The sequence below is a fragment of the Rhinopithecus bieti genome, unplaced genomic scaffold, assembly GCF_001698545.2.
Source record: "Rhinopithecus bieti isolate Rb0 unplaced genomic scaffold, ASM169854v2 scaffold_39746, whole genome shotgun sequence".
NCBI lineage: Eukaryota > Metazoa > Chordata > Mammalia > Primates > Cercopithecidae > Rhinopithecus > Rhinopithecus bieti.
In genome coordinates, this window is record NW_016816960.1 from 1,488,758 (window position 1) to 1,510,718 (window position 21,961).

Sequence of the window (21,961 nt, forward strand, 5' to 3'; positions counted from 1 at the left end):
TTCCTTTTCCTTTTTTTTTTTTTTTCCTTTTTTTCCCTGTTTTTCCTCTTGGCCCCAGCTCTGAGTGGGCAACCATTCAGCCACCCATCTTTGGTCCATCTGTCCATCCACCATGTCAGCAGGTCCAGCCCCCAGCGCCTGGTCACATGACTGTCTCCCACTCTTCCTGTAGCAGGGCGGGTGGCTGCTCAGGCCCAGAGCCCTCCTCGTCCAGGCCTGAGCAGGAGCCATTGAGGAACCCATCGTCCTTGGGAGCAGCCACGGCAGGTGGTGTGGTCTCGAGGGTCTCCAGGGCTGGGGCCCCTGGCTTGGCATGGCCAGGCAGCTGAGGGTGGCCATTGGTGGTGGCAGTGGGCAGTAGGCGGGGGCTGAGGGGCAGGCCCAGTCCCACACGGGGGCCGACGTTGGTCACACTTGTGTGGGACACCATGGGGCCATAGCTATAGCTGCTGCTCCCGCTGCGTGCCTTGCGCTTGAAGTCCAGTGCCAGTGTCCAGCGGCTCCAAGATTTCTTGATCTCAGCTTGTACCTTGGGGCAGTAGGGGTGAGGCAGTCAGGTGTGTCTCCCAACCCCAGCGATGCCCCATCCCTGCCCCTGGACACCCAGCACGGAATGAAAACGGGAATGGGGGCTCCTGGGAAACTCCAAGGCCAAGTGAAATCCCATCCTCACAACAGGGTGCTTGGTTGTAGGCAACTGACACACCCAGAATCTACATCGCATCCTCAGAGCAGGGTGCTTGGTTGCAGGCAACTGACACACCCAGAATCTACAAGGTTCAGATTGCCCCAAAGGTGGCTGAGTCTTCCAATCTGGGTCAGAGAATTCAACCATGAGGCTGGGAAGGCACTTGGCTATGCCAAGTGTCTGGTGACCGAAGAGTCCCCAGATCCTAGCACATCCTGAGCCTGCATCATCTGGAAAGACTTCTCTGCTTTCAGCATGTCCTCAGGGGTGTTCTTGGAGGAACAAAGAAGTAACGGGGTGGAAGAATGGAGAAATGAGCCTGAGGAAGCCTCTGGGGTATCTGCCCCACCCTGCCCTGCACCAACACTGTCTCCTGCTTACCTCGCCATTGCAGAAACAGTATATGATGGCGACAAAAAATCCCTGTGAAGAGGGGTGTCTGGAATCAGGGCCTGTCCCCGGAACCCTTCCCACCCTCAGCCAGGCCAGGGCCAGCATTGCGCACCTGGAAGGAGTTGAAGAGCATCTCATAGTGCATCTGGACTTGCCAGAGCGTCCCTGAGACCTCGGTGTATGGTGTGGCCATGAAGACGATGTAGTGGACGCCAAAGAGGGGCATGAGCACCAGCGTGGATTTGAGCAGCTTCCTGGGCCAGCAGGGCAGATAGGTCAGGGCCAAGCTACTTCCCCTTCAGCAAGCATCGTGCCACCCCCCACCCTGCCAGCCCCAGGCTCCGGAAGCTCAAAGGGACCCAGGGCTCAAGTCACCACAGGAGAACAACCCAGTTCACCTGCATGGCTGCCATCCCGGCCAAGTGCTAATAGGGCCCCTTGGTTCTCAGCGGTGTCCCGGAGCGGACTTCAAATGACAGTCCTCCTGTCCCTGGGCCCTTCGCACCTGTGGAGCCCTCAGCTGGCAAGCACTCCCCTCCAAGGTCGAACCTCACTATCCCACAGTCCACTCCTCAGGTTTCAGTTGAGCTGCAGCCTTCCTGGGGCCACCTACCGCCTACCTGTTCCTCAGACTCCCTGCAACCAACTCTTTGAGGAGAGGTTGAAGTTTGTCCCACCCTCACAGACTCCAACTCTAGTGCAGGGCCTCATACAAGTGGGCAGGCTGGCTTTGGGGTGCCCCTAGGGCCTCCCATCACTGCTGGGCAGGCCAGGTGGGTGAGGACAGCCAGGGAGTCAGACGCTGGGTCCTTTCCCTTGCCCCAGGCTCGTTCATGGGGCCACTGTCTTTCCCGGGGTACATGGTACTGGGACTCAGGGACCCCTGAGGAGCCAGGGCATGGCAGGCAGGGTGGGCTCACCGGTACTGCTGCCGCGTGTCACACCGGCCAGCGTTGGTCTCCCGCAGCTTGGTGGCGAGCACCCGGACGATATTGATGAAGAGGATGAAGTTGAGCTGTGGGAGTGAGAGGGCTGCGTCTGGAGGCTGCACCCTAGCGGGGCGGGGCAAGGCCTGGCAGCCACGGCCATAGGTTCTGCTCTGTCACTGCGTCTCTGGGTGGCTCCTTGGGCCCTTGGTTTTCCTTTCTGGGCTGGAGTATGGATCAGCTGGTCCTCTGGCCTCTGTGGCTCTGACACTGGGGTCCAGGGAAGCCTCCTAGGTCCCTGTCAGGGGCTGGTTCCGGGGGGCCCAGGCACACATCCCACCCTCCCCTGTGGCCAGCAGCCCACCCGTGCTTACCACAATGGAGGCCAGGATGGGCACCTGGATGATCCACTTTTTGTTCCCGGAGCTCAAGTCCCAGCACCTGGGGGAGGTTGAGGCATTAGCTCCCACCCCTCCTGTTCCCATCCTAAGACTGCCCACAGAGTCCCAGATTTGGTTTGGTGACATTAGCTGTTGAGGACACAGGGCAGGGGGGTTGGGTGTGGCGAGGCCTCAGGCCACCCTCACAGGCATCTTTGTAACTAGCCTCCTGTGACCCTGAGGGTGCTCCTGGCTCGAGGCTAGACTGAGAACTCCTGAGGCTGGGCCATTTGAGGCCCTCTCACATGCTTCCTGGAAGAAAAGGGACCCAGGGGTGCTTCTTGCCTGGGCCCCTTCTCCACCTGGACCTACCCGGTGTTGGCCAGGGTAGCTCTGACACTGACCCACACAGCCACGAAGACAGCGGGCAGACCTGTGGGCACAGAGGGGGACAGTGTGCGGGGCTGTGGCTACTGTCCACAAGGTCATCCCCCCTCATCCTTGATGACCCCCAGCTTACCCCACCATTGCCCTGAGCCCCTGACCCTGGGCACTTGGGCCACTTGGTGACAGAGCCACACTCTGCCATGTAGTGCCCTAACAGCCTCCCCTTGGGGCTACAGCCCTCAAAACCCAGCTCAGCCTCTGCCCCCATCTTGGCTCCATATGCACATACATGGGGTACAAGGTATAATATAATAATAAGGTATCACTAACTGATCCATGCCCTGTCCATTTCCTCTGCAGAGGGCACTGCTTTGGACTTGCAGCTCCCATGGGGAGAGAGCCTATTTTCCGCATTTTTTTTTTTTTTTTGCCCCAGTACAGCACTCCCACAACCTGGTTTGAAAGGTCCCAGCCCTCATGGATGAGACTGGATGGGGTGAGAGGTTTTTGTCCCAAGCAGAGGCCACAGGGAAGCCTCGGTGTGTCGGTATGTCCTGGCCTGTGCCAGCTCAAGGGGCACATGGCATCTTTGGGTGAGCTGTGCCTCTGGGAAGGGAGCCCCAGGTCCTCCCCGACTGCACACCACCAAGTTGACTCTAGGCCTGGTCCACCCTTGGAGGGATAGGGTATGACCTGGATTTAGGGTAAGAAAAGAGCTGTGACATTCCTGTGCCCCAGGATCCTACACACTCCCAATCTGCATGTTGCCAGCCCACTAGGACACTTCCTAGCCCCAGAGCCTGCATCAGTTCCTGGGACCAGGCTCAGGTCTCCCCATCTGTGGGGCTTGTCACGGTGAGGTCAGGGTCAGGATGTATGTCGAGGGTCAGGCAGGTGGTGGCTGTTGACCTGCAGGCCTCTGGGTGCTGACTGCGGAGAGGGCTCCAGCCACCCGGCCCACCCCTCTGCAGTCTGGCCAGTTGTCCCGGAGCCCAGCCAAGCTCTGCAGCTGCCAACAATAATGGACAATTATCGGTAACTGGATCCCAGAGCCTGTAGGGGGTTGGGAGGAGTGCACGGCTCCAGCAACCCATTCTGCAGAGAGGCTGTGAAGCCCAGGTGATGCTGAGGTGCTGGGCCCACGGCTCTGGGCCATGGACCCCGCAGGCCTGCTGAGGCTGGCAATGGTGTGGGCAGATCCCAGTTCCAGCCCCAGGCTGACCTCTGACCCAGTATCCTACTCTGATCCTGAGTTGAATCTTGGCCTGATGGTCTCTCCTTCCCCTGTCCTGGGCCGAGCCTCAATTCAGGTGAATCTAACCCAGGTGAACCTGATCCCTGGCCAAGCCCTGCTGTTCCAAGCCTGGAATGGGGTCAGGATCACAGAAGGGCGGCAGGCCTCTCTCCTGCTGTTCCACTTGGGGCGGGATGTGCTGTGTGGGCGCCTCCCCCCAGGGGCTGCCCTCTCCCTGTCGCCCATGATTCCACCCCTGTTGGCGCCTCACTACCCGCTGTGCCCGCGTACCCCAGCCGAAGACTGTGAAGCCCCACAGGTACTTCTTCTCTGAGAAGAAGGCCATGAAGATGAGGCTGTGCAGGTACAGCCCCTCCACCAGAATCCAGTAGTAGTTGGTGGCCAGGAAGTAAAGGAAGAAGGTCACGGCCACCCTGCAGCCCGCCTAAGAGACCAGCTGGTGTTAGAGGGCAGGGCCTGCCTCCCGGAAGTCAGGGCTGGGCTGGGGGGCTGGGGCGGCGGGAGGGGACAAGTGGTGCAGGCCAAACAGTCCAGGAAGGGGCAGGCTCCGCTTGGGGGCTCTCTCAGTGGGGTGTGGTGTCAGGGGCAGGAGGCAAAGTGAAGAGGTAGAGTGGCTGGGGGGTACTGGGTTGAGGCAGGAGCCTTGATGGCAGCACGGGGCGTGTGGGACCCTGAGCCCTTGGCAGCAGGGTTGGTGGCAGAGCTGAGGGTTGCGAGGGACCCTGTGAAACAGGTTTCAGTGGCTGAAGCTAGTGGGGCTGGCAGGAGGCAGGCAGGGCGAGGGCTGGGCTGGAGGGGGGCGGCGCGGGACCCCAAGAGGCCAGAGGCCAGTGGCGGCACTGGGAGCGGGCTGGCGGAGGGGCACTCACGTAGCCGGCAGTGGCGGTGGCAGGCGGCGGGGGCGCCTGGGCGATGGCGCGCAGCTCCTCCTCAGTGAGGCGCTCAGCCTCATCGAGCGTGGCGCCAGAGTAGAGCACCGCGTCCTTGACGAAGATGCTCACGGCGCGCAGCATGAAGGACAGGAACAAGTGCATGTGGATGTAGTTGCGCGTGCAGTGCAGCCGCCTGCGGGGCGCGCGACATCACCGTGGGTGGGGGCACGGGGACGCATGGCAGGTGGGCATGGGCAGGAAGCTGGGCTGTGTGCGGTAGGTAGGGACAGCCGCTGGGGGTGATGGGTGCAGGGAAGGGGTTGCATCAGACCTCGGCCACCACCCCCTCCTCCACCATGTCCCGAGGCCTCTCGCCCCGCCCACCTAAAGTAGGCCAGGATGAGCACAGCTACTGTGAGGGACGCCAGGGACACGGAGTAGCCCACGGTGTAGATCATGCCCAGGCGGTCAAACACCTCCTGTGCGGGGGGGAGACACAGTCAGATCCCTGGGACCCAGGGTTAGCATCAGGGTAAGAGCAAGAGGCCAGGGTAAGGTTGCTGGAGGAGTCAAGGTTAGGAATCAGGGCTGGGTCAGGGGTCACCCGTGGGGTGGGAGTGAATTGATCCCGGTCACACTGGGGAGGAGAAAGGCTCGCACCCGTTCACGAGTCTCATTGGTGAGAAATTTGACACACTCGCTGTAGTTGGCCCACGTCCTGTTGTGCCCAGGCACCAGCTCCCAGCTGCCATTGCGGTCACAGCGTCGGTAGGCATGGCCTGCAGGTCCATGGGAGGTCAGGGCAGGCAGGGAGGTCTGGAGGCACCGAACCCCTAGCTCCAAGTCTCAGCCTCCCTCTGATCCCCACCCCTTCCAGCAGGCCTCACCTTTGTGATTGAAGTCATAAATGTAGTCTGGACAGGGCACAGCCACCACCTCACCTGGTGCCCCCAGCGGCCAGCACAGAATGTGGTCCCATTCAGGCAGGCAGGGCCGCCCTGTGCCCAGAGACAGATAGGGTAGGGGATACCAAGGGAGAGTCAAGGCCATGGTTAGTGACCCAGAAGGATGAATACATCAGTGTGTTTTTTTTTTTTTAGATGGAGTTTCGCTCTTGTTGCTCAGGCTGGAGAGCAATGGCGTGATCTCGGCTCACTGCAACCTCCGCCTCCTGGGTTCAAGCAATTCTCCTGCCTCAGCCTCCCGAGTAGCTGGGATTACAGGCATGCGCCACCATGCCTGGCTAATTTTGTGTTTTTAGTAGAAATGGGGTTTCTCCATCTTGGTCAGGCTAGTCTCAAACTCCTGACCTCAGGTGATCCATCCACCTGGGCCTCCCAAAGTGCTGGGATTACAGGTGTGAGCCACTGTGCCTGGCCCATCAGTGGTTGTTGGTTCCTGCAGGGACAGGTGTGCCCCAGGCAGAAAAATTCAGGCTTTGGAGCATTCTGGAGAAAATATATTTCTGTGCCCTGCACCCAGCTGGCCTCATAGAATTTACTATGGCCTCTGGGATACAGGTACTGGCACTGGCCCCATTTTCCAGATGGGCTGACAGAGGCCAAGAGAGGTAGGCAAGTTGCTGAGGTCATACAACACAGGGCCCTGTCCTCTTCAAGTACTCAACCCCAGGCCAGGCCTCTCGCCTTTCTCTCTGCTCTTGGAACCACTTTCCAGGTGTCCTTGAAGAAGACCAAGTACCCAGACTAACTCTCCCTCAGCTGGGAGGCTCCCTGTGTGCCCCTTCCCCTGGGACCATGGACAGGAGGCAGGAAGTCTGGTTTTTAGTGCCAGCTGGACTCCAAGTTGCTGCTGACCTCACGCAGGTGTTCCCGGTCTTTCTATTTCCATTTCCTCATTGGGAAGTTGGGATTAACCACATCGGTCCACGCTTCTACCACCACCCAATGCCTGCCCTGAGTACCTGCTGTGAGACTCCCACGGCCACTGCTGGGGGAGATACGATTCCCCAAATCTCAGTGCTAATGGTGGGATTCAAAGTAGGGTGGCATCCCACTTTGGAGACCCAGCCTCACTGCAGGGAGGCTAAGTGATCTTGGAAGTTCCCCAGCCTCTGGATCTTCCACATTCCACTCCCAGCTTACAGCCCCCTTCTCTCTCTCTGTAGGGCTCCAACCACAGGACTCTCCAGCCACCCTGGAAGGCTGCCTCAATGGCTGGACCCGCCCTGGCTTGGTGAAAGGCTCTCTGTCCTGGGCGCCATATTCCCAGCCCCACCCAGCCAGGCCCACAATTCCCTCTGGTCCCCAGGGAGCCACAGGGTGACCACAGCGTCCCAGATGTGGCCCGTCTGGAATCTGCTGCCCACCCGGCCGGTTCAAACTGGCCCTGTGGCCAAAGCCTGGGCTCTGTGTCTACCTCTCCTCATCTGCTTCCCTCCCTTCTCTTCTCCCCGACTTGTCCCACTGCCTCTGGCCCCACCCTCTGCCACTGCCCTCCTCTCCTGCTCTATTTCTGTGGCCTTCCCCACTATGTGTCCCCGTGTACCTCCTCTGACACACTGAGCCCTAGACTTCCGTGTGTGCCTCCTGGTCCCCTCTGTCTCTATGACTGTCTCTCCCTGCGTTTCTGTTGATCTCTGTCTCCATGCCTCTCCCTGTCTTTCTCTATGTGCCATTCTCTCTCTGTCTTTGTGTATCTCTCCCTGCCTCTCTGTCCCCCAGGGTTCTCTGTCATCTCTCTCTCCATGGATGGGGCCGTAACCCTGGGTCCACTCTTGGCGTGGTGCTGGCAAGTTCTCTGTTCATCTCTCTCTGAGGCCTGAGCCATTCAGCTCCCCTTCCTTCCCACTAGACTCTGTCTTTTCCCAGCCCCTTGCCTTTTACTTTCTATAAGAGCCAAGAAGCATGTGCTCACATGACAGGGACAGTGCAATGGGGGTGGGCGGATCCAAGCCCATGCCAGCTGGATGCATGGAAGCAGAGACATACCTCGGTACCTGCTGCCAGTGGGTGCCTCCTTGTCCTCCTCAGACTCGGGGTAGAGCTTCCCAGATGGCTTATCTTTCCTGGGCTTCCCTGATGTGGACGTAGATGTCCATCCCTTGTCTGATTCCATTATGTTGGCTGGAGAAACCAGGGTGGTAATGATGGCTGTCAGCTGTGCTACAACAGGAGACCCGGGGTACTCTTCAGCCTCAGACTCCCCCTTTGTACAATGGGGGGGTTGTCTCCTGCCCTGCTGACACCCAGGCTGTTGGGAGATCTGAGACGATGGGTGAGGAGGTGTTTAACAAAGTGTAAAGTGCTTGCCAGGTGAAGTAATAAGAGGAGGTGGAGACTGTCCCCCAGGGTTGGAATGTGAGTGCAGGATCAGCTAGTGGGGTGAGCACTAAACCTGGGCAAGACAGAACAGAGGCGGTATCCTCCCACCCAGGAGTCTGGAGTGGGGGCCAAGGCCACGCAACAGTGAAGGCCCCACCAGGGGGCGCACGCTGAAAGCAGACAGAGTGGGTGGAGATGTCAATGGACAGGTTACATGGCGAAAATGAAGTCTGGCCTGAGTGCTGTGCAGGTAAAGAAGCTGGTGGTGAGAAGACAAGAGCAAGGTGGTACAGTCAAGAGTGGACAGAGAAGGCCACCCCATCCCCTGCCCTGGACCCTCAAGTATGTGGTTCACAGCTTCCACAGTGGCCCTGGAGATGCCTCATCTGAGATGGAGCCTGGCCTCTCTTCTCATTGGAGAGATGCTGGAGGTCATTTTTTTTTTTTTTTTTTTTTTTGGACAAGGTCTCTCTCTGTCACCCAGCCTGGAGTGCAGTGACATGATCACGAATTACTGCAGCCTCAAACTCCTGTGCTCAAGTGATCCTCCCATCTCAGCCTCCCCTATAGCTGGGACTACAGGTGTGCACCACCACACCTGGCTAATTTTTAATTTTTTTTTTTAGAGATGGGATCTCACTATGTTGCCCAGGCTGGAGAGGTCTTTCTTCCTAGCCATAAAGTCTTCCTCATTTTCTGACTTGTATTCCTTCAGCCACCGCCCAAGCTAGGCCCCACTGGCCCTCACATGTCGGGTCTGTGGCAATGATGGGAAGCTGAGTCCAGGCAGCCTGGACTGGGATGAGAATGACTGTGCTCATTTTCCTGCCTCCACCCTCGGGCCTCAGTGTGGGGATGTGGGTAGCAGGATCCGGTAGAGCAGGAAGAGAGAGGCTCCATGGTAGATGGTGAGGGGCAAAGAGAGGCTCCCTCCAGGCTTTCACAACCAAGAAGAGGGGCTGGGTTCAGGACCCAGAGTGAGGAGGCCCACCTGACCCCCCAGATCTCGATGTGACTGGGAGCCGCTGTTGGGGCTAGCATCGGTGGGGCTGTGACTGCAGAGACCATGTGAGTCTCTGTGAATGTGAGCAAAATCTGTGTGCCACAGAGTGTGTGTGTCATTGTGTGCTTGTGTTCTGGGCGTGCACCAGCCTCAAACCCTGCAGAACCCTAAGGGCTTGTCAGGGGAGGAAGCTGCACCTCTCCTTCAGTCAGTTGGGGTCTGGGCCTCTTCAGTTGATGAGATTAACCCGACAGCCATCAGTTTGAGCGTTGGTGGTGGGCAACACAGGGACCTGAGCTCAAGACTTAGGACAAGCCAAGGATGCCCGAGCCTGCTGACTCCACTCTTGCACCACACACCCCACTTCAGTCCTCACTTCGGCCTGGCCCCCTTTACCTGAGTCCACCCCCACAGAGAGCCTTCACCTGGCTCTGTATCCTGGGTCCCCCCCTCTACTGGCCCCTCCCTCACCTGGCCTCATCCCCAGACCCTCTTCCTTTGACCCCCACCTGGCCTCTGCAGGACCTCCTTGAGCCGTTTTTCACACTGGGCCTGAGCACGGTGCAGCAGGAAGATCTGTTCCTCTTTAGTCATGACGTCATCTGCATCCACCTGCCAAGCCGAAGGTCAGACCACAGGCAGGACTTTCTGGCGCAGCAGCAGGTCCCAGAGACATCCCAATTTCCCAGAGGGATTACCCCCTTTCAAAAGGCCCTGACTCTAGAGGGAAGGTGGGGTTTCCCCTGAGTGTGGAGAATCTGCTCTATGGAGCTCGCACCTTACAGATGGGAAGCTGTGGCTCTGACGGGTAGGGCCTGCCTGATCGAAGGGAAAAAGGGTGGGGGGCTGTCTCCTGCCTGCCCGCCAGTAACCCTGTAGGCTGCAGTCACTGATATTCTCTGTCCAGTCCTTTCCCCAGGGGTACATGGGACTGGAATGGAATGTCCCAGGATGGATCCACATAGGATCCCGGCTGCCTGCTGGGGACGTGAGTCGGGGGCGAGGGGTGGATAAGGAGTGGTGAACTCTGGGGAGACAAACCCAGCCTGGAGTCCTTCAAGTACTGGCACCCTGGGGGCCTTGGGAGTCACCAGTTTCCATCTGGGCCCAGCTCCCCAGTCAATGCTGTCCCCAGTGAATGGTGAGTGCCTCAATGCCTCCCCTCCTTACAATCCCGAGAGAGAGAGAGAGAGAGAGAGAGAGAGAGAGAGAGAGAGAGAGAGAGAAAGGATAGAGGAACTGCTGGCACGCGGCCTGGGTTCGGCTGGGCACTCTGGTGCTGGCTGTGGGTGGGAGTCCCTCTCATTCCACTGCTTATCTGGGAGCTCCCTCCATCCAAGCCGACTCCGGAGTTCTGATGACACTCAGGCCCTCACTCCTGCTATTCTCTGCCTGGAATGTCCTTTCCCTTCCCTCCAGCCTGCACACCCTGGGCCCTGGCTGTCACCCACAGGGACTCACTGGCCTCATTATAAGAAAGGAAATGAAATATGCGGGTGGAGGCTCACCCCTGAGCAGGTGGCTGCTGAGGGGGTCTGAGCCTCTGTCCTCTGACTTAGGAGAAAAGGAGTTGGGGTAAAGGCAGCATCCCGCCCCGGGAACAGCTTGGTGTGCCCAGCCCAGCCACTCCCGTGAGTGTGACCCGCAGAGGTTAAGGCGGTCTCTGATACCTCCCCAGGGCGGAGCTGTGAAGCCCTCAGCCCCATCCCTCTTAATTCAGGGCCGTGTTTCCTCCGACCCCTGGGCAGGGGTATGTCCCCTGAGATGACCCCCTCCACCCCTGTCCCAAAAGGCTACGTCTCCTCAGCTCCGGGGCAGAGCCACATCCTTCAGACGCGCTGTGGCGGGGCCGGGGCCCTGCAGTTTGAGCGTGGCTGTGCAGGGCGGGAGGACCCAGAGGAGGCAGGGGAGGAAGGAGGCGGGTCGGAGATGAGGCGGGCCAGGTCAGGGAGCCTGGCTGCAGGGAGAAGTTAATTGACCGCGTCTCTTGGCGGCAGCAGCGATGGCTTCCAGAGCCAAGGAGTCTCCAATTGGCTCCGCCGGCCTCGGGTTCTGCTGGTTCCACTTAGCGGAGCCGCGTGCGCGTCCCTCCGCGTGCGCGCGCGAGTGGCGGCGCATCCCCTGAGTGGCCGGCGCGTGCACTTGTGTGTGCCCGTCCGTGTGCGTTCTCACGTGGAGACTGTCCAGCACGTCAGTGTGGGTCGCAAGCCGGATGTGTTTGTGAGCTTGCACGTGCACATGTATTTCTGGGCATAGGGCGGCGTGTGCGTGTCTGTGAGTGAGGCGGCAGCTCCCTTAGCCTTTGAGTCTGTGGGTGGCCCGTGCTTCTGGTGTCTCTGGGGGCTGAGGTGGACCCTGAGATCTCAGCTGGACCACTGCTGTGGACCTCAGGAAGGGCTGGAACAGATCCCCACGTGTTGGCGGCTGGCCTAAGCTCCTCTATCCTAGTCCCTTTGCTTCCACAGCTATGGCTGAGCCGGCTGGGGTAGAGGTAGACAGAATGACTGGATGGTTTAAGGGAGAACAACTTGGACTTGCCAGGATCCAGGGGCCTCCAAGACTAACCTGAAGCTCTCCCTGTGCCTCTTACATGGGGGATCCATGCTGCTGAGGGGGCTGATTCCTGCTCACCCCACTCCATTTACAGCACCCATTCACTACCATTTCCATCGTTGCTACTAGTACCTCCATCAATAACCATCATTACTGTCACTAACACCAACACCAGCATCACCAGTCCCTCCCAGTATACTACCACCACCACCACTGGCATCACCATTACCACCATGAGCACTACTGTAACCATCAATATAACCACCATCACCACTATCCGCACCATCACCACTGGTACATCACTAGCACCACTGCCACCACCTCCAGCATCACCAAGGCAACATTAGCACCATCACCAATACTACCACCTGTCCAATAACTACCATCTACACTGCCTCTGCCATCTTGTTGTCTTACCCCCTCCCCACTATCCTCCTCCTTCTGCCACCTCCACCCCTCTCAAGACAAACCCATTGTGCTGTATTTTCTTTAGCTGATGGAGAGCTCTGGAGTGACTGATGGAGGCTCCCACCCATCCCTAGACACTTGCTGACTCACCAGGCCTCCCAACAGACAGACCAGCCTACTGATATGACTGGGGGTCACCCCTGATGGCCTAGACTACAGGCAGGTAGTCATGGCTTGAAAACTGCATGGCCATTTGGCAGACTGACCGCTGAAACCTGACCAACACACCCCTCACTGGCTCAAGGAATTGGCTCAGCCTCTACCTCCTGCTGTTGGCTTTACCTTCTCCATGGCCAGGAGGAGGCACACCCCTTTGTCTGGAGTTGGGATGTTCAGGAGAGGAAAAGATACGTGCTTCTAGCACGCATGGCTCCCACACTCCTTCATTCATCCATAGGAGTGGTGGCCCCACCTCTGGCCTCCCTGAACTTCAGGACCTATTTCTCTGTTAGCACAGTCATTGCAACAAGAATAACTCATGTTAAAGTTAAGGAAGCACTTTCCCAAGAAGAGGAGGACAACCCCACACCAAGTGCACTACCCCTCCAAACCTTAGCTCACAGCTCCATGCCTGGAACGCCCCCACTCCTGTTCACTCCTCTCTCCAGCTGTGCCCTCCTCTTCAAGGAGATTCTGCCACCAGCCCCAGAGTGTGAATCCCACCTTCACCCTTGACTGGCTTCGTGTCTGAGAAAGTTGCTTAACCGGTGTGCCTCAGTTTTCCTGTAAAATCAGGGTTAATAATAGGGCTGTTGTTGGCCGGGTACGATGGCTCACACCTGTAATCCCAGCACTTTGGGAGGCCAAACCAGGCGGATCACCTGAGGTCAGGAGTTTGAGATGAGCCTGACCAACATGGAGAAAGCTCGTCTCTACTGAAAAATACAAAATTAGCCAGGCGTGGTGGTGCATGCCTGTAATCCCACCTTCTCGGGAGGTTGAGGCAGCAGAATCGCTCAAACCCGGGAGGTGGAGGTTCTGGTGAGCCAAGATTGTGCCACTGCACGCCAGCTTGGGCAACAAGAGTGAAATTCCGTCTCAAAAAAAAACAAAGGCTGTTGTGAAGATTAAATGAAGCACTTCACAACAAGCCTGTGCAGGGGTGAAGCTCAGGAAAAGCTGGTTGCTATTGTTGATACTGTGAGCAGCAGCAGCAGCAAGTCACACCCCCGCCATGTGCACCCCTGCTGCCTGGTGACATGGGTGCTCCCAGCCAGGCCAGGGACTGGGGGAGATTATCTCATCCCCATGGTGAGGGGCAGATGGGAGATGGAGCCCCAGGGAGGACTGAGGGCAGGGACCACAGGAGGACCTGCCAGATAAAGTGTTCCTGGCAAGCTTTTGGGATGGACGGATATCCCAATGGCTCCTTGCATTTCTGAAACCACTCTGGACTTACATTAGGATTCCAGGTTACTGCCAGAGCCCCCATGCTTGAGCTTAGGAGGAAAAAGGACCTTCTCCTCTGCCTCTGCCCTGGCTGAGGAGGCCTTATCTCCTGGGGATGAAGGGGAAATGCTGACAGCTGTAACTCGTCTCAGCCTGGCATGCCCCCTTGTCTGCTACTCCCTTCTCCCCGCCCCTCCCACCCTCTCCCCCTTGAAGAGTTCCTGTCTTGGCCCAGCGCCAGGGTGCAGAGGACTTAGGCTTGCATCCCCTTAGATCCAGCGGATCTGCACATCTTGGGACTCAGGGGTAAGGACTGAGGGACTGGGGCTGGGCTGTGGCCAGGGGTTACTTAGTTCATACCACCACTTATGGGCTACCCAGCCCTATACCAGGTGTCCCATATCCCCCCAACACTCTTCCTATGGTCCTGATGAGGGCTGACTTGACTCCCCCAACCCAGCCATCGCAGTACTTGGCTCCAGTACCCACCGCTGTAGCACATCCTCCCCATGCTCAGCAAGGAGCTTTAAAATGCATGCCTCCTGTACCTTCTACCACATCCCCATCTTACAGACAGGGACACTGAGGCCAAGAGTCACAGAAAGAGGAGGGCCAGGGATGGAGCTAAGATCTGCTTGACACTGAAGCAGCAGCCCTGGAAGAAGGGAAAGAGAGGAGGAAATGCCCAGCCACACGGGCACCCTGGCGCTAGCCACGGTAGCATCTTTCCACAATCCTGGATTTTAGCTGCTGCATTAAACAAGTCTCCCTTTGCAGACCTCCTAGGGCAGCCTCCCCAAAGCCGATTCAGGAGCGGAGGTGGGTAGACATAAAGGTAACGGTGATGCCGGTGATGGCAGCTTGTCCCCAGCTGTAACTGGGTAGAGGACAATTGGGCTCTGGTGTTGGGAACGAGGCCGCTGATGCCTCCAGCACAGCCAGAAGGAGAAAACCCTGGCTAACAGGAGACCCCTTCGTGACCTCCTGGCCTTCCTACAGCCCTCCTCCAGGTTCTACTACTGGGACCCATGCTGGCACCCCTGGATGTCTCCTGTGCCAGCTGGCTGGGACTGCTCCCCCACCCCTGCTGCCCTCTCTCTGTCCGGCTGGCCTGAGCAGGCTCCTCGTCCTGCCCCACCACCGCTGACAAGTGCTGACTTTTCCTCCCCTTCGCCAGGCCTTCCTGAACAGGCTGCCTGTGTTTGGGGCTGGGAGGGGCTGGGGGGGTAGAGGCACTATGACGCCTCTCATCCCAGCCAGCCAGCGTGGCCGCCTTCGGGGCAGGCAGTGGGATGGAGCCTGGGATAGCGGAGTTGGCTGCTAGGACCTGGTGGATCTTCACAAGCAGCCCCTACCTGGGCTGAGGAATCAAGGCCCAGAAGAACAGTATGGCCTAATCTAAGCCATCGCCTGCTCAGCAGAATGGGATCCCACTAGGTCTCACCTCAGGCATAAGACTGGCCCCAGAGTTGGGGCTTTTAAGGGTTTGAAGGTCTCTGATGTTTCTGCAAACCTGAGCAAAACTTTGCGCCCTTCTCCGTCACACTATATTTTGCAGACAATTTCAGAGGTCTGCAAAACCCTCGCCCCACCTTTTCTTTTTCCTGAGGACTCTCCTTCTGAAATAGCTGCCTTCCTGATGTGGTGGCTGGACCAGGGAGTGTCCCCAGAAGGCCCACAACAGGAATCTGGGGGAGGCTACTTGACGCCTCATTAAAACATTCCGAAGAAAACCCAAGTTCCTGGGAGGGCTTGGCCCCCCCTCCTACTGCTCTGTCCATAAGCCCTTTCAAGAGCTGAGGTGAATGTGTTTAAGGGCAGGTGATATAAAAAGCTTCAACAAATCAATACGAAAAAGACAAATAACCCATAGCACGATGGTTAATGGCCCTGAGCAAGCTCTCACTGTAAAGCCCAGAAGTCACTGGTAATCAGCAAATTAAAATGACAAGAGACACCATTTTTCACCTATCAAAGCAAAGGTGAAACACAAAGAATCCTCCTAACATCCTATGAGACAGTGGGCATGGGGAGAGAGGCCCTCCTGGTTGGTCTTGGTGTTGTATAAGTATAAAGCAGCACAAGCCTTTCAGAGGGCTATTTGGCCATGCTATTAAAATAAAAAATGTGTGTATTCTCAGACCCAGCAATGACAAAATCTAGAAATATCCTACTAGGAAATAGTCACATGGGGACACCAGAGGGCATTTCAAGGAGCTTCCCTGCCACCATCTGGAATCACGCACACATAGACATACACACAAAATATGCAGAAATGATCTAAATGTACATTCCTATGGACTACTTAATGAGTCCCAGGTTTTGGAATACTATGTAGCATTAAACAAAAATTCATGTTTACTGAAATGAAGATCTCTAAGACACACCTTTATGTCAAAATATGTATGTGGCAGAGCCCTATCTAGAAACCGATGCCATTTATTTAAAAACAACCAACCAGACAAATAGACAATAATGAAACTATCTACTTGATATGTTCACAAAGAGGTACCATTTGGAAACACACAGAAAGAGGAAGGAGAACGCCCCTCTACCCAAACCGCTAAAAATGGTTTTCCCTAGAAGGGAACTGGGGCTTGGGAGTGATCAAGGAGGGCTTCTGTTTAATTTTTATTGATTGACTCTTTTTTTCTTTTCAGAGACAGGGGCCCACTCTGTCACTCAGGCTGGAGTGAAGTGGCGTGATCACAGCTCATTACAGCCTTGAACTTCTGGGCTCAAGCAATTCTCCCTCCTCAGCTTCTCAAGTAGCTGGGATTACAGACTTGTTTGACTCTTTTATAAGAACATATTCATATATCAGTTGTGAAGTTAAAAATAACAAAAGGATTTCTTTTCTTTTTTTTTTTTTTTTTTAACAGAGTCTCACTCTGTTGCCCAGGCTGGAGTGCAGTGGCGTGATCTCAGCTCACTGCAATCTCTGTCTCCTGGGTTCAAGCGATTCTCCTGCCTCAGCCTCCCAAGAAGCTGGGATGACAGGCATGTACCACCACGCCTGCCTAATTTTTGTATTCTTAGTAGAGATGGGGTTTCACGTTGGCCAGGCTGGTCTCGAACTCCTGACCTCAGGTGATCCGCCTGCCTCGGCCTCCCAAAGTGTTAGGATTACACACGTGAGCCACTGCACCCGGTCATTATTTAATTTTTAAAAAAGAAAGAAAAAGAGAAAACCCAGAGTGAGACATGAGGATCTCCTGCCAGCAGCAAATCTCATGCTGCTTTGGAGGAAGGAATTCAGTGCAAAGGTCTAAAGATCTGGATTCAAATCCTGCTGTGCCACAGACTCACTGTGTGACTCTCAGGGCCCTTTCCCATAGAAATCACTGGGTGAATGGATGAAATGAGAAGAAGATCTGTGACAGTTTCTAGCTCAGAATCTGGGGACAGCCACTGTTCTGTACATGTTGGTTTCTTCCTGTCTTTAAAAGCAAGCAACCGGCCAGGCGTGGTGGCTCACGCCTGTAATCCGAGCACTTTGGGAGGCTGAGGCGGGCGGATCATGAGGTCAGGAGATCGAGACTATCCTGGCTAACACGGTGAAACCCCGTCTCTACTAAAAATACAAAAACAGCTGGGCGTGGTGGTAGGCGCCTGTAATCCCAGCTACTTAGGAGACTGAGGCAGGAGAATGGCATGAACCCGGGAGGCAGAGCTTGCAGTGAGCCAAGATTGCACCACTGCACTCCAGCCTGGGCCACAGAGCAAGACTCCGTCTCAACAACAACAACAAAAAAAGCAAGCAACATGGCCAAGCTGCCCCCGGAGCAGGCTGGAAAAGGTCCCACACACTCCCAGCCTGTGAGTCCACACCACAGTCTCTTGTGAGTCCTACCCAGGGGTCACATCTTCACATTCAAGGCCTGCCCCATGCTGAGCTCCAGCTTCTCTTGTTGCAGTTTCTCCTCCACATGTGTACATGCATCCTTAGGAGGACGCATCCTCAAGGACAAGAGTGACACTTTGCCTCCTACTCACAATCTGTGGGTCCATCCCTTCCTCCAAACTCCACCCTCCCAGACCCTCAGGCTCCCAGGTAACTATTTCCTGTACGGCAGAAGATGGACCAGCTGAGTCTGGCCACAACCAGTGTCCCCCCGATGGAATGCTCTTTGGCCCCCAAATGTGAGGTCACTGGAGATGTGAGCCTGGTCTTGGGACCAGCTGGGCAGATAGCATACAGGTTTTGTGACTGGCCATGAGGTAAGGCTGGTGGGCTTGAGGGGCATAGGTGCAGATCTAAAGGGGTGCAGTAGCCCTTTGGGCTCAGGAGAGGGAGCTGGGAGGCTGCCAGCTTCTTGCTGGCCCCAGATGAGTCCAGGGGGCCCATAGGATATTGGATGGGTGAGTAGGCTGCCCCCGCCCTTCAGTCCCAATCTTCTGGCCCCAAAGCCAGGGAGTGGCCAGTGAACTCACATGCGCCAACAAGGTCCTGGGCAGACTAAGCACTGGCATCTCTCCTTCTACCCTCAGACATGGGCCAGGGTGAAGCCAGGAAGATTCTCTGCATATATCCCAGCTTCCCTGGAGAGCGGTGGGGCTCTGGGTACCCATACTCCATACACACATAGAGGTACAGGGCTTGGCACTGGGTTGGCATGAGATAAATAACCGTCTTGTGGTTGTGTGATTCGGACCAGTTAAAAATGGGGACAATGACCTTCCTCCAAGGGTGATTGGAAGGATTAGACTAGCTAATGTATGTGAATTGCTTACAACAATGGCAAGGAGAAAGCCCTACAGAAGCATTTATGAAATACACATATGAAAACAATAGGCCCGGGTGCACAGGAGCTCACAAAGGCACACACAAACACACACAACTGCGCCTGCAAGTCATGCACCCACAGCTTCAGACACTGAAGCTCACCGTGAACTCACACGGGGACTCAGACACTCACAATCACACAGACCCAGATGAACACTATGCCCAGAGTCCCACAGAGCCCTGCTCTGACACATAGACTTACTCTCAGGACACCCACACCCATCACCCTGTCTACCCCTCAGACCATCACACACCAAACTCTGGCGGGGGTGGTGGTGGCTCTATCCCCTGGCATTTGTCAGTACTTGGAGTGTCTCTGCAGAGGGTGTTGAGCTCTTCTGAACCTCAGTTTCCCCATCCACAACACCTTGTATGGGGCTGTCTTTGGTGGGGAGCCTTTGCTGGGGCCAGAATTGTGAGGGTGTAGGCACAGGTAAGTGGGAAGTGCTGAGGACCACAGAGAAAGGGAGAGCCTCTGATGATGGGATTCTCAGGCAGATGTTTCTTCCAGGCCCTCTTTTTTAGAGATGGGGCAACTGAGGCATGGAGAAGGACAGCCCAGGCTTACACAGGCATCACGCAAAGGTGGAGGAATTCCAGGCTCCTGGGAACCGCCTGGAGCTCTGCCCTGTGTAGGGAGCTGCTGCTGGTTAGGAGGAGGAGGCTACCTGACTGCCGCACTCTCTAGCAGGCAGATGCCCCCACTGGGGAGCAGGGAGAAGGGGCTTTGAAGTTAGGCGCACAGGCAGACAGCCTCCTCAGGAACTGGCTGGTCCCAGGGGATGGGGTTGCTGTGGAATAGGACTGAGGGTCTGAGACAGCCCCCTTCCGAGAAAGTGGCCCCCAGACCCTGACCCGGAAGGAGGAGGTGCTGCCCACTCTGCATCTCCAGCTCTCTGCCTTTGCCTGTCTCTCCCTATTTTTCTTTGCTGTTCTTGGTCTGTCCACCCCTCTAGCTGGGGGGAATCTCTCCTCCCCACCCGGCTTTGTCTCTGTCTCTCCTCTCCCTCTAGCCTTCCCAACCATTCCGCTTTTAGGTCCCCACTCTCAGGGAGTGACAGTCTTCCCAGGGGTCTCCTCACTTCTCCACAGGGTATGCTGTGCTTCTCCTACAGGGGTGCACTGTGAGGTCAGTCTCTCCTTTAGGGACCTCCATCGCTCCTCCATGCCACACCACACCCACCTCCTTGGAGAAACAGCTTCTACCCTGGGTGAAGCCAGACATGTGTGCATGTGTGTGTGTGAGGGCTGGAGGGGCCCCCTAAATCCTACCCCCTGCCTGGATGATTCTGACCTCAGACCTACATTCCCCGTGTCCGGGACTGCAACAAAACTTGCAGAAAACAGAGGTCCCCAAAGCAAAGTCTGTGGGAGTACATAGCAGGGCCAAATCTGCTGGGTCACATTGTCATCTTCCAGGGAGAAACAGCCATGGTGCTCACAGAAGCAGAGGATGGGGAAACCTCAACCACAAATTTCCAGATTTGGGACCCCAAACGAGGCTTCAGAAATAGGGAGGCTTCAGGCAGCTGGAACCCACAGTCCAGACATCCCAGAGACAGCAGGCACCCAGGATCCTGGATCAGAGGGGACTCTCACTTAAAGTTCTAACTACTAGGGGAACTCAAGACTGCGTGCCTTAGACCTATCCCGCGGAACCCAGGGTAAGCCCGCAGCCTGTCCCGGAGTGTTGGCGGCGGGGGACTCACCAGCGCGTACGCGGAGCTGAGCACGGGGCAGCAGAGCAGGAGCGCCAGGCCGGGTGCGATCCGGGCGGTCCCCATCGCCACCGCCTAGGGCCGCGTCCCTCGGGGCAGCCGCCGCCGCCGGCCCTGGTGGTGGTAGGGGGTGCAGAGCTGCGTCAGGCCGGCCGCCCCGCCCACGCCCCGGCCTAGGGGACCCCGGCGTCGGCCCGATGGCCCCGCGGGCCGCGCGGGGCCCATGGCCCTGGAGGGTGGGCGAGCGCAGCGATGGCGACGCGAGCCAGCCCCAAAGCGAGGGAGGAGGGAGGGACAGGAGGAGGAGGGAGAACCGGAGGCCGGGCGGCGGGCGGGCGGCGCCCGAGCGCTGCGGGCCGGCCCGCTCTGCCCTCGGGAGCGGCAGCAAATCACATCCATATGGCCGGGCCCCCCGCCCCCGCCCGCCCCCGCCTCCCGCGCCGCCTTTCTTCTTTTTTTTTCTTTGGGAATGGGAGCTGTGGCTTCGCACGCCCAGTTGGCGGAGGGGCGGGGAGGGTCGGTCCCGGTCTGCGGGGGGCGCGCAGACTGCTTATTTTAGCTCCGCGGCTTCGCCGTAGGGAGTCAGGGCCGGGCAGGGGGCGAGTTCTGAGTCGCGCGGGGCGTGCAGCTAGGGGATGCGATCCCAACTTTGCAGCCACACTGAGCCCTTCGGTGTTCCGGCCGCCAGCCCCCGGCCGCTCGGCCTTCTGAGACCCCAGCCCCTCAGCAGTGGCAGTCGCCTCCCGCACCCCTTCCCCATCCTCGGCCCGAGCCCCGCTTGCGCCTGTGCGGCTCCAGCGCGCCAGCGGCCCCGACGCTCTGTCTGTCTGCCTGTCTGTCAGTCCGTCTCTAGCTCCCCCGGCCTTGGCCTCAGTTCTTCCAGCGGCCCCAAGCTCCGTTTCGGTCACTCCCTCGCTCCCTCCCTCCCCTTTTTCTCTCTACGAAAACATTTGCAAGTTTCCAAAAAAGCCACCGAGCCGAGCGGCGCGGGGCTGGCGACTCCCCCGGGTTCCGAGGAGGCGCCGCCGACTGACACCGAGACAGAGCAGCCTGGCTGCTCCGGCCAGGCCCGGAGTCGCTCCTCCCCGACTCCGGCCACTTCCCCTCGGCGCGGGTCCCCAGCCCCGACTTACTCCGAGCGCGCCGCCGCGGCCCCCGCCTTGCCATGGATGTCGGGGCCCCCCCGACAGCCTCCCCAAGCCAGCGCCCCGTCCGCGGCCCCGGGGGGACTTCATGGAGCTCTCGGGATAACCCCCCACTGGCCGGCCTAGCCTCCAGCGCCCCCCGCCCGGCCGCCGCTCGGAGCCACCGCCCGCAGCGCGCGTCCCTCGCCTCGGCGTCTGCTGCTCCCCTCCCCCCAGGTCGGGCGCCTCTTCCCTCCCCCGCGCCCTCCCAGGCCTCTCCGCCCCCACCCCCTCCGAGGCCGACGACGCGGGAGTGTGGAGAGGCCGAGAGGAGCCCGCCGCCCCCCGCCCCGGGACATTGCGCTAGAGGCCGAGGCCCGGGGTCTTACAGCGGCGGGATGTGAGTGCTGGGGAAACGGGGCGGGGGCAGCTGTGACATCGAGACCGGAGCAGGGAACCCGGGACGCCGTCGCCGCTTCATTCGCTTTTGGAAAGCACGGGCTTTCCCCCCGCCCCCTGCCCCCCGATCATCCGGTCCCCGCTGGCGAATAGAGACCCTCAGCGGAGAAGCAAGCCCTCTTTCTTCATGGGCAAATCCCCTGGGGAGGCTGCCCGCTACCCCCGCGCGCCCCCGGCCGCGACGCTGTCAGTCTACTGGGCTCCAGTTCGGGCTGGGTCGGGGTCCTTGGGGAGGCCGCTCGGCTGCCAGGCCCGAGCCCGGCTTGGCTGCTGCCG

The 21,961-nt window shown here is 58.0% G+C and overlaps 2 protein-coding genes across 9 annotated transcripts in view; one reads left to right on the top strand and one right to left on the bottom strand.

Annotated features, from left to right (window-relative positions):
• Positions 1–21,961, bottom strand: part of PTH1R (parathyroid hormone 1 receptor) — a 26,130-nt gene continuing 4,169 nt past the window's right edge. For 3 of the 8 annotated variants that reach the window (XM_017855717.1, XM_017855720.1, XM_017855718.1), the window contains exons 2-15: positions 20,094–20,216; positions 9,698–9,800; positions 7,853–8,026; positions 5,789–5,899; positions 5,562–5,680; positions 5,286–5,380; positions 4,899–5,094; positions 4,300–4,453; positions 2,760–2,820; positions 2,382–2,448; positions 2,002–2,096; positions 1,194–1,335; positions 1,070–1,111; positions 1–529 (exon numbers count right to left, since the gene is read on the bottom strand). In XM_017855717.1, the coding sequence (XP_017711206.1) occupies positions 143–529; positions 1,070–1,111; positions 1,194–1,335; positions 2,002–2,096; positions 2,382–2,448; positions 2,760–2,820; positions 4,300–4,453; positions 4,899–5,094; positions 5,286–5,380; positions 5,562–5,680; positions 5,789–5,899; positions 7,853–8,026; positions 9,698–9,800; positions 20,094–20,168 (1,821 nt within the window). In that variant the 5' untranslated portion in view covers positions 20,169–20,216 and the 3' untranslated portion in view covers positions 1–142. Of the gene's footprint in view, positions 530–570; positions 961–1,069; positions 1,112–1,193; positions 1,336–2,001; positions 2,097–2,381; positions 2,449–2,759; positions 2,821–4,299; positions 4,454–4,898; positions 5,095–5,285; positions 5,381–5,561; positions 5,681–5,788; positions 5,900–7,852; positions 8,027–9,697; positions 9,801–12,760; positions 12,933–20,093; positions 20,288–21,235; positions 21,318–21,961 lie in introns of those variants that run through there. The other 5 variants (XM_017855722.1, XM_017855716.1, XM_017855723.1 and 2 more) reach the window with 5 other exon arrangements.
• Positions 21,249–21,961, top strand: part of LOC108517651 (proline-rich proteoglycan 2-like) — a 16,120-nt gene continuing 15,407 nt past the window's right edge. The window contains exon 1 of the mRNA XM_017855725.1: positions 21,249–21,626. Coding sequence (XP_017711214.1) covers positions 21,268–21,626 — 359 coding nt within the window. The 5' untranslated portion in view covers positions 21,249–21,267. The remainder of the gene's footprint in view (positions 21,627–21,961) is intronic.